This window comes from Podarcis bocagei (genome assembly GCF_964188305.1).
Source record: "Podarcis bocagei genome assembly, chromosome: 15".
Classification (NCBI taxonomy): Eukaryota; Metazoa; Chordata; class Lepidosauria; order Squamata; family Lacertidae; genus Podarcis; species Podarcis bocagei.
Genome location: NC_138141.1, coordinates 2,355,132 through 2,370,075, shown reverse-complemented (window position 1 = coordinate 2,370,075; position 14,944 = coordinate 2,355,132). Strand labels below are relative to the sequence as shown.

Genomic DNA, 14,944 nt, shown 5'->3' with positions numbered 1-14,944 from the left:
TCCTGGCTCCTGAAATCTGTGAGGTGCCTTGTAGGGAGTGAGCACCGATCGGTGGAACACCGGATGCATCCTGGACCCCTCCGGAAGTGTCAGCCGGAAGGCCACCGGGTTGACCTGTGCCTCGACCTGGTAGGGCCCCAGTTGTTTATGCCCCAGCTTCTTCTTTGCTAGCGATCTGGCCGGCACTGCGTGGGCTGCCAACCAGACCCAGTCGCCCACGTGTATCTCTTCGCCAACCCTCCTGTGTTTGTCTGCCTGCACCTTGTATGCGTGTTTAGCTAGCTCCAGCTGCCGCCGGAGCTGATCGTGGACCTCCTGCAACTCCGACGCGAACGCGTCCGCTGCTTGCGGCTCCCCCTCCCCCATTCTTTCCAGTCCCGGGAAGGTTCTGGGGTGCCTCCCATTGTTGGCGAAAAACGGCGTCACCCCTGTGGAGACGTGCTTCGTGTTGTTGTAGGCGAACTCGGCGAGTGGCAGGTAATCCACCCACGTTGCGGGCTGTTGATTTGCATAACATCTCAGGTACTGCTGCATGATGGCATTGACTCACTCCGCCTGCCCGTTGGTCTGCGGGTGTCTCGCCGACGCCAGGTTGATCTTGACGTTCAGGAAGCCCATCAGCTTCTGCCAGAAGTTCGAGATGAACTGTCGCCCCCTGTCGGACAGTATAGACCGTGGCAGACCGTGAACCTTGAACACGTGATCTATGAACAGTTTGGCGGTTTGTTCCGCCGTGGCCACCTTCGCACACGGAATGAAATGCGCCATCTTGGTGAACAAGTCCACCACCACTAGCACTGCTGTCTTGCCCCTCGAGCTGGGTAGATCCGTGACAAAGTCCAGAGCCACTCTCTCCCATGGTTCTAATGGGGTTTGCAGCGGTTCCAGCAGTCCCGCCGGTGGTCTGTGCACTGGCTTGGCCCTCTGGCAGGTGTCGCACCTCGCCACGTAGTCTGCGACTTCCCCCCTCATCCTGGGCCACCAGAAATCCCTAGCGACCAATTCCATCATCTTCTCCGTGCCAAAGTGCCCGGCAGTGGGCGCGTCATGCAACTGCTGCAGTACCTTGGCGCGAAGTTCGTCTCCCGGCACGTAGATGGCCCCCTTACGGATGAGCAATCCATCGCGCTCCTGGAACTCGTTGGTTGTCGCCGTGCCCCTGTGCACCTCTGCCAATTTAGCTTGCGCGAAAGAGTCGTCCTGCAACGCTCGCCGTACCGCATCCAGGTCAACCGTTGCTGAAGCGCACGCCCATGCTGTCGGTGCGAAGATGTGCATGGCCGTCGCTGGCTTCGCCTCCTCCAGGTATTGTGGTTTACGGGATAGGGCATCCGCCATGATGTTGGTGTCTCCGGGGACATACTCTATCCGGAAGTTGAAGTCCGCAAAAAACTCTGCCCAACGTATCTGCCTCTGGTTCAGGAACTGCGCTGTGCGCCAGTGCTCTAGATTCTTGTGGTCCGTGCAGACCTGCACCGTGTGCCTGGCGCCGATCAGGAAGTGCCTCCACGCCTTGAATGCTGCATGAATGGCAAGTAATTCCCTGTCCCAGATGGTGTAGTTCTGTTCCGACTTGCTGAGCTTCCTGGAGTAGAACGCTCCAGGCCTCCAAGCCCCCTGCGGGTCTTGCTGCAACAGGACTGCTCCCATGGCTCTGTCTGAGGCGTCTGTCTCCACCCTCATTGGTCTGCTGGGGTCGACATGTAGCAGCTGCTCTTCCGACGCGAAGAGACGCTTGAGTGCCTGAAAGGACTGCTCCGCCTGCTCTGTCCAGATGAACTTCTTTTTCTTGGAGCTCAGCGTGTCTGTGATGGCCGCCGTCTGCATTGCAAATCCCTTGATAAACTTGCGGTAGAAGTTCGCAAAGCCGATAAACCGCTGGACCTCCTTTCGGTTGCGCGGGCTCTTCCAATCCAACATGGCGCGAACCTTGGCGCTGTCCATGGTGAGCCCCTTGTCCGACAACTTGTAGCCCAGGAAATCCACCTCCGACACGTCGAACTGGCACTTTTCCAGCTTGGCGTACAGCCTATGCTGCTGCAGTCTGCTCAGCACTTCCTTGACGTCTCTGTCGTGGGTCTGCTGCGATTCAGAAAATATCAGGATGTCATCCAGGAAACAGACGCACTTCTTGTATAGGAGCCCCGCTAACACGTGATGCATGAAAGTTTGAAAACAGTGGGAGCCATTTTGCAGTCCAAACGGCATAACTCTGTATTCGTAGGTGCCCAGGGGCGTGAACATGGCCGTTTTCCACTCATCGCCTTCCCGCACGCGAATGAGGTTGTACGCCCCGCGCAGGTCCAACTTGGTGAAGACGCGTCCTTTGCGCACCGTCGCAAGGAGGTCGTCGATCCTGGGCATGGGGAAATCAGACGGTCTGGTCATACTGTTTAAGGTCCGATAGTCCACTACGAGCCTTTTTTGGGGCGTGTCTTTCTTCTTGACAAAGAAGACAGGACTGCCCCCCACTGCCCTGGACTCCCGGATGAAGCCTCGCTTCAAATTATGATCTATGAACTCCTTGAGTTCCTGTAGTTCGTCCTCCGACATAGAATACAGTTTCCCTTTTGGCAGTGCCGCCCCTGGCAGGAGGTCAATCTTGCAGTCATATGGTCTGTGGGGGGGTAGCTTGTCCGCCTCCTTCTCGCAGAAAACCTCCAAAAATCCTGCGTATTTGTGGGGGACTGCCTGCAGCGTCCCCAGCTGCAGCTGTGACTCCTCTTCCTCTCCCTCCTGCCGGGGCAGGATGCAGTGTTCAGCACAATAGGAAGAGCCGAAGACCAGCTGCCGCTGGTACCAAGCCAGCGTCGGGCTGTGCCTGTCCAGCCAACTCATGCCCAATACAATAGGCGTGTCCGACAGTTGGGTGACATTAAAACTGATGACTTCCCTGTGATTTCCCAGTCGCATCACCATTGGTGGCGTTTGCTTCACCACCTGCCCCCCAAGCAGCTCCCTGCCATCCACCGTGACAACCTGCAGGGGCAGCGCGGCAGGCAGCAACTGAATAGTGTGCTGATCGACGAAGTCTTGCCCTATAAAGTCCGCGTTGCTGCCAGAGTCCACGGTGATTGGTACGTCCATTGTGAGTCCATTGGGTAGCTGGAGCGATGCGGTGAGCTGCACCACTGGTTTGGGCGGGAGGGGGTCTGTGGGCTGCAAAATCTCTGGGGACTGCTTCACTGACTCGTCTGGCTGGGCCCCAGTGCCTCCGTCTCCAGCCAGACTCCGTCGTTTCCCTGCTGTGGTTCTCTGTGCTGAGTAGCTGCAGTTACCGTTGCAGAGGCTGCAGTGTGTTTGTGGATCCTCTGGGGACACTCTTTCGCCATGTGCTGAGGACTGTCGCAGATGTAGCACTTCCTGTTCCCTCTAGGAGGCTTCGCTTTGACTGCTCCCGGCGCTAGGGCTCTGGTAGCTGACTGAGCCCTGGCACCTCCCACCTCCATAGGTTCCGCTCCCCCTCCTGGCGGAGGCGTAGATTGCGCACGCGCTGCTTCCCTGGGAATGAAGGAAAACCCTCTCGCTGGTTCGCGCCCTCCGCGCCCTTCGTCCCTGCTCCACGGACGTTCTTCCAGACGCACCCCAACCGTCAGCGCCCTCTGAACGACCTCCTGCGTGCTCCGGGGTCTCTCCCCCCTCACAATTTCGTCTTTCACCGCGCCGCTCAAGCCTTCCCAAAAAAGGTCTCTGACTGGCGCCGAATCTCTGTCCCATTCCAGGGCACTGACCAGTGCAAAAAATCGGGCATGATACTGCCTTACACTGGCCCTCCCCTGCTTCAGTCCGTGTATCTCCTTCCGGGCAAGATCCACGTCTATGCTTGATAAAAAGCACGCATCCATTGCTTTAATGAAGGCATCCGCACATCTGAGCGCCAGATCCTTATCGCTCCACAAATTGCGCAGCCATGCTTTAGCATCTCCATGCAAATGAGACAGGATAAACCCCACTTTCTCTTGCTCATCTCTAAAGTCCTTGTCCAACAGTTGCAGCGCACACTGTACATCTGCTCGGAAGTTGGGGTACTGTTGTAAATTCCCATCGAAGTGAGATACTAGACCGCCTGCTCTTCTCCCCAACCCAATTCCCTCCGGTTTGGGTGTCAGTTGCCCTTGCTGCGTAAGCATTTCCAACCTGACCTGGAGATCCTTGTAGGCGGCGGCTGCTTCCCCCTCTCTCTTCCTGGATGCGAGTATCTCGGCATTCAGTTGTGTCACTGCTTCTCGCAGATCCGCTATCTGCTGTTCGCCAGTCATCTTGTCTGCCGTTCGTGAGCTCGCGAGTAGGCACCAGCCTGCACCCCTTTTTGCGAGGCTTTAGGTGCCAAAACTTGGAGACGGAGCTTACTGTCAGGGCTGCTTCCAGATCCTAGCTCACAGAGGATCACGTTAGCCAGCGTTCACTTTATAAAAGTCTTTATTGAGTTACAGTTTCCAATTTCAAACTGCCGCAGGCAGCCCTACGTCTTATCAGCTAGACCGGCGAAGCTCCGTCTGAGTCCCCGCCTCCTGTACACCAACTTAATAACCTCGCCTTACTCCACCTTCTCCGCCTTGCCCTCCTTCTCTGGGTCCCTCTGCCCCCCGTGGTTTCTTCCTTCCTGGACTCTTCTGACGCTGACCCCCCGGACCCTTCTGTCTCCTTGCGGCGGGCTTTAGGACCTGGCTCCCTTTCCGGGCTGCTTACTCTGCCGCCTTCCTGTGCATTTGAACTTGGCGCGCGCGCCCAACCTCCCACTTTCCGCTTGACCGTTCATTCGCTCCCCGATGGGGGTGTGGCCACTCCTGACTCATGCCCTCCCCCCTGCGGCGAGCCGCCAGATCCCGATACCTGGTGCCCTTCCTCCTCACTGCGCTCTGTTGGGGACGTTGGCCCCGATTTCCAACTGCTGCTCTCTGAACCCCCTTGTGTCCCTTTTTCCTGGGGTGTCCCCTTGATCTCCCCCCTCGCTCTGACCACTGGCGCTCCTTTCTGTGAATCTTCCGATTCACTGGAAAGACTCGGAGATCTCGGGTCGTCGTCATCGCTCATCTTTCCCTCGGACTCCTCCCCCTCGCTCTCTGTTTCCTCCCTTGCCCTCGCCTCTGCTCCTGAACCCCTGACAATATTGATTCCAATGTTTCCTTTTGCATTTAAAAGGAACAAAATATTTGAAAAACGAAAGTAATTTTGTTGCTGGATCTGCTTTTAAAAGGACGGATACAAATAGAAATTGTTTCCCCTAGAGGGAGCTTTTGAAACTGTTGTTGGAGTCGATCTGGGGAATTCTCCAGCTGTAGAGATTAAAGATCGTGAGAACCAGACATTGACCTTGAACAAGAATGTGCCCAGAAGAAACCTTAGTGATTGCTTTTTGCAAGACAAGCGCTTTATTGGAACAGCTACATGAGAAGATGGATTTGATGACTGTTGCAGTTAATAATTTTGGACAAACAGTGAATACCTATATAGAAACCACTCAGGAACCGACCCAGGAATCTGCTTTGACAGGGCAAGTTGTGCAGAAGACAAAGGAGGAGGTTGCTGTTGAACCTCAAGTAATACAAGTGGAGAAAGCCGCGGCCTTGCAGGAGCATAAGCTGTTGTTTTTGATGACCGAACCTGGAGAAAGTCAGATTGGGAGAGATGGAGTCTTGTTTGGATTGGAGATGGGAAATTGGATAGATCCTCCTATGCAGGGCTGTTCTGGCTTCTGGGATCTGGTTCTGCGCCAGGGGGACTCTGGAGTTGTCGGGGCCTTTAACTTTGGAGGGACTTTGAAACATGCCTTGAAATAGGGCTTTTTATGGTAAGATAAGGTTTTAGGGCTTTTTATGGTAAGATAAGGTTAAAATAAATTAAGACAATTTAATGACAGAACATAGTGAAAGATGGAAAGGATTTGCTGAGATAATTAATAACTAGAATACAAAAAAGGGAGGTGTGAGGAGGTCGATGAAACAAGATAACGAAAGATAAAGATTTGGGAGTGTTGGATTTGTTTTTAATTTTTTGTTTGCTTTTGCTTTTGCTTTTGATGTATTGTGTGTTTTGTTCTCTTCTTTCTTTTTATTGACTTGTATTGTTTAATTTCTTTTTTTCTTTCTTTTTCTTTTTTTCTCTTTAATTTTAAATTCTCAATAAATATCATTTTTTTAAAAAAAACAAAAATTTGTGTATTAGTTGAAATTTGGATGAAAATGCTCATGAATTTTAATGAGGACTTTAAAAAATGTAATCTAATGTGGAAATGTGAAGAACTGGATTTAAAATTGAAAAAATGAGAAGCTGAGAGAAGCCAAAATTATCAGATTCACCCAACCCTAGCCTTTACCAGTCCCTCCATTTTAATATATAAAATGCAGCTGTTACCTATTATTATTATTATTATTATTATTATTATTATTATTATTATTAACCGACCTTCATCCACAGATCTTAGGGTGGTTCACAACATAAAATTACGATATAAAAAACACAAAATACATAATAAAAAGAAGAATAAAAACAAACCAAAAACCCACCTCCCACAACAGAGAGGAACATTTTCTCCTGGAGCCCATAGTTTGAAGCCTGAGGTTTAGCTTTCTGAAAGCCACCAGCTGTGTTCAGGATAAGACTTCTTACTGGCCAGAGTTGCACTATTTCACTAGTTTTGTTTTCCTAAAACAAGGAGCCATTGGCAGCCTAGAAAATGAGATTTGAACCACTAGGGGATGCTCAATACCTGTAGAGAGCATGTCTCATTGGATAGATCACATGCTGACGATAGTTTCTCAAGGATCATTGATACAATTTTAGGGACTAGATTAATGTGATGCCCTGACAAACTGTACCAGGAAGCTTGCTGTGGATCTGCTGGAACATGCTCCGATACCAGTCCCGAGGACTATCCACACTCTGCAACAGAAACCAGATATGCAAATTCACTAACAGCTGCAAAAGAGAATTGAAGGGGTGGGGTGTAAGACAGGGCTGAAGTGCTGGGCAGGAAGGAACTACGGGCAGGAATCTATGGGGATCATTTCCCCAAATTTGTCTAGGGAGAAGATACATTCTCCGACAGTTTTGAAGCTGTGAAGACTCACTATAAGCAGTGAAGGGAGCACAGTTTCTTCTTCTTTTCCTAAGGAAGTATCTCAGTTGTCAGGCTAGCCATCATTTTGCAACCTCCTCCACAATATCTCACAGCTAGCATCATTCAAGGGCATTGGGGATAGGATGGGAGAATGGTGCTAACCACAAAAATAGTGGAAAATATTTGGAGAATATTCTGCAAAGTGATCTTTTTTCAGGAGGATGAGAAAAATAAAGTTTTATTCTGAGAAATTTCAGTTCAGCTCTATACTGCAATGCCTCCCACTTCCTCCTCCTCCTCCTCGTGGTGCAGATTCCCTTCTTTTTCCTTGTTGGCCTTTATCTATGATTTCATGTTGCGTATCTGCATATGCGCTCAAATCCAAGCTATGATGGGAATATTAGTTCATGTTAGCCATGGTTAGCAGCATCAGTGCAGACACCAAGCTTCATCCATGGTTAGGCTGACAAGGAAAGAGCAGGCTAGAGCTCCAGTGGAGAAGGGTAGAAAATGGAAGAAGGAGAACACATTCCTAAGTCAGTTTGCAAACTATGCTTTGTACTAAACCACACACGCCATCTGAGCTGGGCCTATGTGCTTTCTTTTCATATTTTTTGGCAACGGGGGAGATTTGTTGTTGCTTTTGTTGCAAACAAGCTCATGGAGGCCACTGGGAACACTCTCGACTTCAGGCCAACCTCCCACATTGTTCCATTTGATATAGCATTCAGATAACCATTCTTAAGAGGTTCTCACTTAATTGCAGAACCAGCCCAGTTTTCCAAAAGAAGCCTCAAGAGATCATGAGCTCAAATCAGCTTGGCTACAGACTGAAGTGCTTAAAGTACATAGCAGAGGAGAGGGGATGCTGAAGAGAGCTTGGATTTTTGCATCCTATTTACATCTGCTTCATCTACAGACTCACCGATCGTGAGGCAATGGGCATCCCAGACTCATCCACTGGTCCAATGCCATCATACTTCACCCAGCGTTTTTCCTTCCTCCGGCCATCTTTTGTCCAGGTGGCGGACCAGCCTGCTTGTGCAGGGCCATTGACAGCTGGGCGAGCAGGTGAACCAGCTGGGTGGGGAACAGGTGCTGCTTGTGATGTCAGTGGTCTAATTTCTTTAGCAGGCCAGGTGGGATACCAATTATTTGCTGCAAACAGATACGGGCAATGTATAGTGAGCCAGCTCTGCAGGAGGTAAGGTCAGCCAGACCAACATAAAGCAAACACAGCGGTTTACTGGGCTCATGCCATATTAACCACAATAGCCAAACATTTCATGGCAGCAATATACCTCCAACGAGGATGTGTTTGTGATAAACACAGGGTGGCCATCACCAGCAGAGCCGGCTTGTGGGTTTCCAAGCAGAGGAATCTGGCTAGCTGCTCATGGAAACAAAATGCTAGATATGATGGGCCTTGGTAAGGCGCAATAAATCAGTCCTTAAGTTCTTATGAATCTAGTAGTCAGATGAGTCAGATGGCTGGAAGATACGATTATCCTGGACATAACACCAGCCTTGTTGTCACTTGCCTGGTTGCCCCAAGCACCTAGAATTTGACCCAGGCAAGTCTGCAGACGGCCAGAAGAGGTAGGGAGCACTCAGCCCCCCCCCCCCGTGTTCCTATGCTGGATGCACAGGAGTTAAAAGCTCCACATAGAAAGTGCATTGGTGGATGAGAAAAGAAACCCTTGTTTCTAGTATATCAAATGTTTTACTTGCCAGCCTCTCTCATGAATAAAAAGCAGATGAATAAACGTTTTTGCAGGCTAGTGACTGTTGGGGGGACTAATTTACAAGGCTGGCTGACTCCATGTGTTTCCCAGTAAAAATCAGCCCTAATTCTGTTTCTGCCCCCACTAGATGGGAATTTTGCCCCAGCCAACTGGTCTAAAAGGGGAGTTTAGAAATGCTGTTGAACATACAAGCTGGCGCTTCCTCTTCCACAACATAATTCTGCAGCCAAAGGTTACCTGACCAAAGTCCCATGAGATGTCAGCTCCTCCATTGATGGGAGCACAGCAGGGGCATTGCTAGACACTTAAGAAGGATTCAGGGCATGTGGCCATAGTCACAAAATTTCATAAGCTTTGCATATGTATAGACACATGGAGACATATGGATATACATTTAGAATTTAAATGTCACAGAAGGCATGTCAATTAATTATCCATCTAAAAGATCAGGTCAAATAAATTATTCATAGCACCCCAGCCCAGATCACTCGAAATAAATTCCTCTTCAATTCAATTACTTCCAATTTATTTATCAAAAAATCCTGCACTGAATCAATTCAATTCCCCTTCAATTAGATCCATTCATTGGGCTGTAGCTAATGCTAGTCCTACTCAAAGTAGACCCATTGAAATTAACAGACAAGGCTAACTTAGGTCCATTAATTTCAGTGGGCTTACTCTGAGTTGAATATGATCCATTATCTCTAGATAAAGCCATCTTATATTAATTTACTCTTCCGGATTGATATCCTACACCTGCAAGTCGATCTCCCCCCTGCCAAGTCCTTAGAAAAAGATGTGTGGCCCACAGACTCCCCCCCCCCAACACCCCAACACCACAGGAGCACTGTGAAAGCAGAGAGTGGGAAGCTGGGCTGAGTTTCAATCAAACACAAAGGCCCAAGCAAATGGGCAACACAGGAAGCGAAGAAGGCAAAAGGCCACCAGGTGTCCATTCTCTTGCCAAGAAGAAACCACTAGTTCCTCCATATTTGGCTAGAGTTACCTGAGGTTGTTTTCCACGGCTGAGAGATCCCATTGTGCACAGTGCGGGGGGCTGTGTTGTGGAACTCAAAATTCAAGGTGTTTGAACCACAATTACGAATCACAGGAATCTGCAAGCAACAGCACAAGCCCATTAGTTTCACCTCAGTTTCAGAAGCACCAGAAAAGGATTCCAATCGAAAGGAGACTTCTCACATTCTTCATAAATATCACCCTTGGAAGGTTCAGGAGTTCCATGTATTGCTAAGATAAATTTGTTCTTGTAATCTTCGGAGAGTGGGACATCTATCCCGCTATCTTTTGAGACTTTTTGTTCCAAAAATGCAAATGAAAGAGATAACCTTTTCTCCCTTTTTGCAAAACTGCCCTCTCCCCTCCTCAGGTTTCAGCAACTGGCATTCAGAAATAAACTGCCTCCAAAAGATTGTTGTATCTGAATGTCTAGAATAAAATTGTTAGAAAATAAATCTAAAAGTAATGATTAACCCAACGGCAAATTGGCTTTAGCTGCAAAAGAAAGGGCAGAATTAATATTGATATTTGCCCTTGAATTTCTTCTATCTCCGTCTATATGTATGTTGTCTGATTTTTTGTTGTAACTGAAGTTGTTACTGTCTGGAATAATAAACTATTTTGACTTATACCCAGTTTCACTGAGAAATTGGGCACCTAATAAACTAGAGGCATGGTGAATTCTTTTGATTGTTCTTACTGTGTTTTGCATTAAAATGTGTAAGCCACTTTGAGGATGGGGACTTTTTCGAGGAAGAAAGGAAGACCAGGGCTTGAAAGAAGTGAAACAGAGCCACAGTAACTCCCTGAGAAAGGACTGTTCTCTGGTTGTGAATCTGGGGGCACAGAACAGTTTTCTGGGACTGTTAACTTAGGATGAATGTGGAGAGAGAAAATCTGCCAATGGGAGTTGTAGTCCAAAACATCTGGAGGACCTCCAGTTGGTGAAAGCTGATTTAGGCTGCCGAGTTTAAAAAGTCTACCTTGGTCAACAAAATGGTTACCCGGACAGCCTCATGCAAGCAAAACCAGCAATGCTTAACTCCTGCTCCCAGTGGACCAAGGATCAATGTACTAATGAAACCTACACCAGCCCATTATGAAAACCAATTCATTAATACAATCAGCCATAATTAGTCAACCTCTTCCTTTTCAGGAACCTAGTCTAGGGCACACAGACTTAAAACAACTTTGCAGCCTGCAGCTCCGATATGGAAAAGAAATGATGAGCAGTCAGCTGTCCAGGAGCCACAGAGAGGCTTGAGAACACAACCCCTTTACTAAAGCCTTGTAAAACTAAAGTACTCTTTCCTATTCCTTATTTTATAAAGAAATCACTCGCTGTGAGTCTTTTAAAACAATTCAGTTTAAAAACAAATACCGTATTTTGCGCCCCATAAGACGCTCCGGCCCATAAGACGCACCTAGTTTTTTGGGGGGGAAATAAAGAAAAAAAAATTTATTTCCCCCCCCCAGGTGCGGGGCTGGAAGAACCAGGTCGGGGAACAGTGGGAAGGCACGCTCTGCCTCCCCGCTGTCCCCCGAGCTTGTGGGGCTGGCGATGGGGAGAAGTGCACCAGTCCCGGGAGGGCAGGCAGCTCTGCGCCGCCATCCCGAGCGGGGCAGGACTTAGCGCCCTGCTCAGGATGGTGGCGTAGACCTGCCTGCAGTCCCGGGACGGCAGGCAGCTCTGTGCCGACATCCCGAGCGGGGCGGGACTTGGCGCCCCGCTCCGGATGGCGGCGCAGACCTGCCTGCAGTCCCGGGACGGCAGGCAGCTCTGTGCCGACATCCCGAGCGGGGCGGGACTTAGCGCCCCGCTCCGGATGGCGGCGTAGACCTGCCTGCAGTCCCGGGACGGCAGGCAGCTCTGTGCCGCCATCCCGAGCGGGGCGGGACTTGGCGCCCCGCTCCGGATGGCGGCGCAGACCTGCCTGCAGTCCCGGGACGGCAGGCAGCTCTGTGCCGCCATCCAGAGCGGGGCGGGACTTAGCGCCCCGCTCGGGATGGCGGCGTAGACCTGCCTGCAGTCCCGGGACGGCAGGCAGCTCTGTGCCGCCATCCAGAGCGGGGCGGGACTTAGCGCCCCGCTCGGGATGGTGGCGCAGAGCTGCGCTGGTCCCAGGACCGCAGGCAGCTCTGCACGGCCACCGGGAGCGGGGCGGAGCTTCTCCCCCGGCTCCCGGTGGCTGCGCAGAGCTGCGCTGGTCCCAGGACCGCAGGCAGCTCTGCACGGCCACCGGGAGCGGGGCGGAGCTTCTCCCCCGGCTCCCGGTGGCCGTGCAGAGCTGCGCTGGTCCCAGGACCGCAGGCAGCTCTGCACGGCCACCGGGAGCGGGGCGGAGCTTAGCGCCCCGCTCCGGATGGCAGCGCAGAGCTGCGCTGGTCCCAGGACCGCAGGCAGCTCTGCGCGGCCACCGGGAGCGGGGCGGAGCTTCGCCCCCCAACTCCCGGTGGCCGCGCAGAGCTGCGCTGGTCCCAGGACCGCAGGCAGCTCTGCACGGCCACCGGGAGCGGGGCGGAGCTTAGCGCCCCGCTCCGGATGGCAGCGCAGAGCTGCGCTGGTCCCAGGACCGCAGGCAGCTCTGCACGGCCACCGGGAGCGGGGCGGAGCTTCGCCCCCCGGCTCCCGGTGGCCGGGCAGAGCTGCGCTGGCCCCAGGACCGCAGGCAGCTCTGCGCGGCCACCGGGAGTGGGGCGGAGCTTCTCCCCCGGCTCCCGGTGGCCGCGCAGAGCTGCGCTGGTCCCGGGACTGCAGGCAGCTCTGCGCAACCCTCGGAGCCGGTCTCCCGAGGGTTGCGCAGAGCTTCCTGAAGCCTGGAGAGCGAGAGGGGTCGGTGCGCACCGACCCCCCTCGCTCTCCAGGCTTCAGCAAAAGCCTGCATTCGCCCCATAAGACGCAGGCACATTTCCCCTTCATTTTTGGAGGGGAAAAGGTGCGTCTTATGGGGCGAAAAATACGGTATACAACCACTTTACCTGAACCAGTTTTTCCAGAGGCACTGCTTAAATTAATTAAACAGTCTTACATACTATCTGTTGTTTTTGTCTATGGAAAACAGGAGTGCCTGGTGTGCTCTGGTCCATGGGGTCACGAAGAGTCGGACACAACTAAACAACTAAAGAACAAGACATACTATCTACAGTGGTACCTCAGATTAAGAACTTAATTCGTTCTGGAGGTCCGTTCTTAACCTGAAACTGTTCTTAACTTGAAGCACCACTTTAGCTAATGGGGCCTCCTGCTGCCGCCGTGCCACTGCTGCGCGATTTCTGTTCTCATCCTGAAGCAAAGTTCTTAACCCAAGGTACTATTTCTGGGTTAGCAGAGTCTGTAACCTGAAGCGCCTGTAACCTGAAGCATCTGTAACTCGAGGTACCACTTTCCTGGGGGAAGCAGAGAGGAAAGTGCAAATCCTTATTGGACTCTCTCCAGTAATGCTGTCCGTCCCGTTCCCCCCCCCCCACTTTTTTTTAAGAAGCATGAAGTGCAGTCACCCTTTCTCATTATCATCTAGTTTGTCCCTGATGAAGTAACCTGTGAGGCAGCACAAAAAAGAAGTGCAAGACCCTGGGGAGGAGAAACACGCAGAACATTTGCCTGGGACTTGAGGCCCTTCAGAAACTGATCCCCTGAGTTCCAGCCAGCATGGCCCTGGGTCCTGAACCAGGAAAGTCATAGTTCAGTGGCACTTAAAGGGTCACAGGTTCCCCACAGTTAGCACATCCAGAGAATTAAACCTGCAGGGTTAATTGCTTAATTATTTCCAAGGATTTCCTCCTTATATCCTTTGAGAAACACCTGCTTCTATTTATCTTTATGATGTGAATACAGGCAGATGTGCCCTTTGCCCTTTCTGTCTAGGCTTATAAGTTTCCTGCTACACATGTTGCTTTATCAAATAGAGTGTGAAGGCCAAGCTACCGGCTATACAAAATTACATGCAACTTTCCCCCCATCTTTTCTTTTGACTTGGCAAACAGTCACTGGAAGCTGCAGGTCAGGTGCTAAGAGAAAATGGGCAGCTGGGATGGTTTAGGACCTAACCAGATAGGATGTTGACTGCATGAATGAAATTAACTTGCATAATTTTAGTTATCTGTGTAACCCTTTCTGAATGGGGAGCCTGAGCAGTATGGGATCTTCCACCAGCATGCAATAGTTGTGCCTCCGTTTGTGGGCGGGGTGTGTTGTTTTCATTGGAACTATGGTAGGTCTAAGCCTCTAAGGTTTAGACCCGTGTTTCCCAAACTTGGGTCTCCAGCTGCTTTTGGACTACAGTTCCCATCATCCCTGGCCACTGGTTTTGCTAAGCTAGGGATGATGGAAGTTGTAGCCCCAAAACAGCTGGAGACCCAAGTTTGTGAAATACTGGTTAGACTAAGGGTTAGATTCCACGTACCCATCTTCCCATCCCCTGCTCCGCCCAAACTGGGGTTCCTAATTACAAAACAAAAAAATGTGCATGTTAATTTTATTCACACAATGAAGTTCAAGTCTTGTTTGACCCTTAAAACCTTCTGTATCTTTTTGGCTCTGCAGGGGGGAAAAGAAGCTGGAGGGCATATTAGAAGGAAGATTTCCAGCACAGAAAGTATTTCTCACCCCATCTCCAATTGTCACCACTCTATTCTGATCACAGCTTCCCATGGCTGCCTGTAATTCTAACAAAAAAGTTAGAGGTAAATTAAACAGAGCTATACCTCACAGGTGCAGTTTTCCCCTAAGGCTGTTGATGCAGTTCCCAGTTGTGGGTGGCAGGGCTCCCCTGCAAGTCATGGGGGTGATGAGCAGTCAGGTGAGGGCCCTCACCCACTGGCAATTCCTCTGAATTAGTTTGGTTAAAGCAGGGGCAATCCTGGGAATTTTACAATCCTCAGAAGGGGGGGAATGGCAGCTGGGAAATGGCTTCCTCTGTGACTGCCTCTAGCATCTTTGCTGCACTGATTCTGCTGTCTGCTGAAAACGCATCTCTTTACCCTGGCCATTGACAGTTAAGGTTATGTTGTTTTGTGGGACCTGGCTTTTTTGGCGAATTGATACCGTTCTGCTTTTGTTTGGAAGGATTTTCCTTGTTTTTATAACCATATGATTGTTTTACTTGTTTTGTGTAACTGTATG

General features: G+C 50.7%; 1 protein-coding gene across 12 annotated transcripts in view; it reads right to left on the bottom strand.

The window, feature by feature from the left end:
* The window catches only part of SORBS3 (sorbin and SH3 domain containing 3), a 97,577-nt gene that overhangs the window by 36,600 nt on the left and 46,033 nt on the right, over nt 1-14,944 (bottom strand). For all 12 annotated transcript variants that reach the window (XR_014002290.1, XM_081171404.1, XM_081171398.1 and 9 more), the window contains 3 exons: nt 9,812-9,920; nt 7,986-8,218; nt 6,819-6,882 (listed from right to left, as the gene is read on the bottom strand). Coding sequence is in view for 11 of the 12 variants with exons in the window: in XM_081171404.1 (XP_081027530.1) it covers nt 6,819-6,882; nt 7,986-8,218; nt 9,812-9,920 (406 nt within the window). In the remaining variant the exon portion in view is untranslated. The remainder of the gene's footprint in view (nt 1-6,818; nt 6,883-7,985; nt 8,219-9,811; nt 9,921-14,944) is intronic.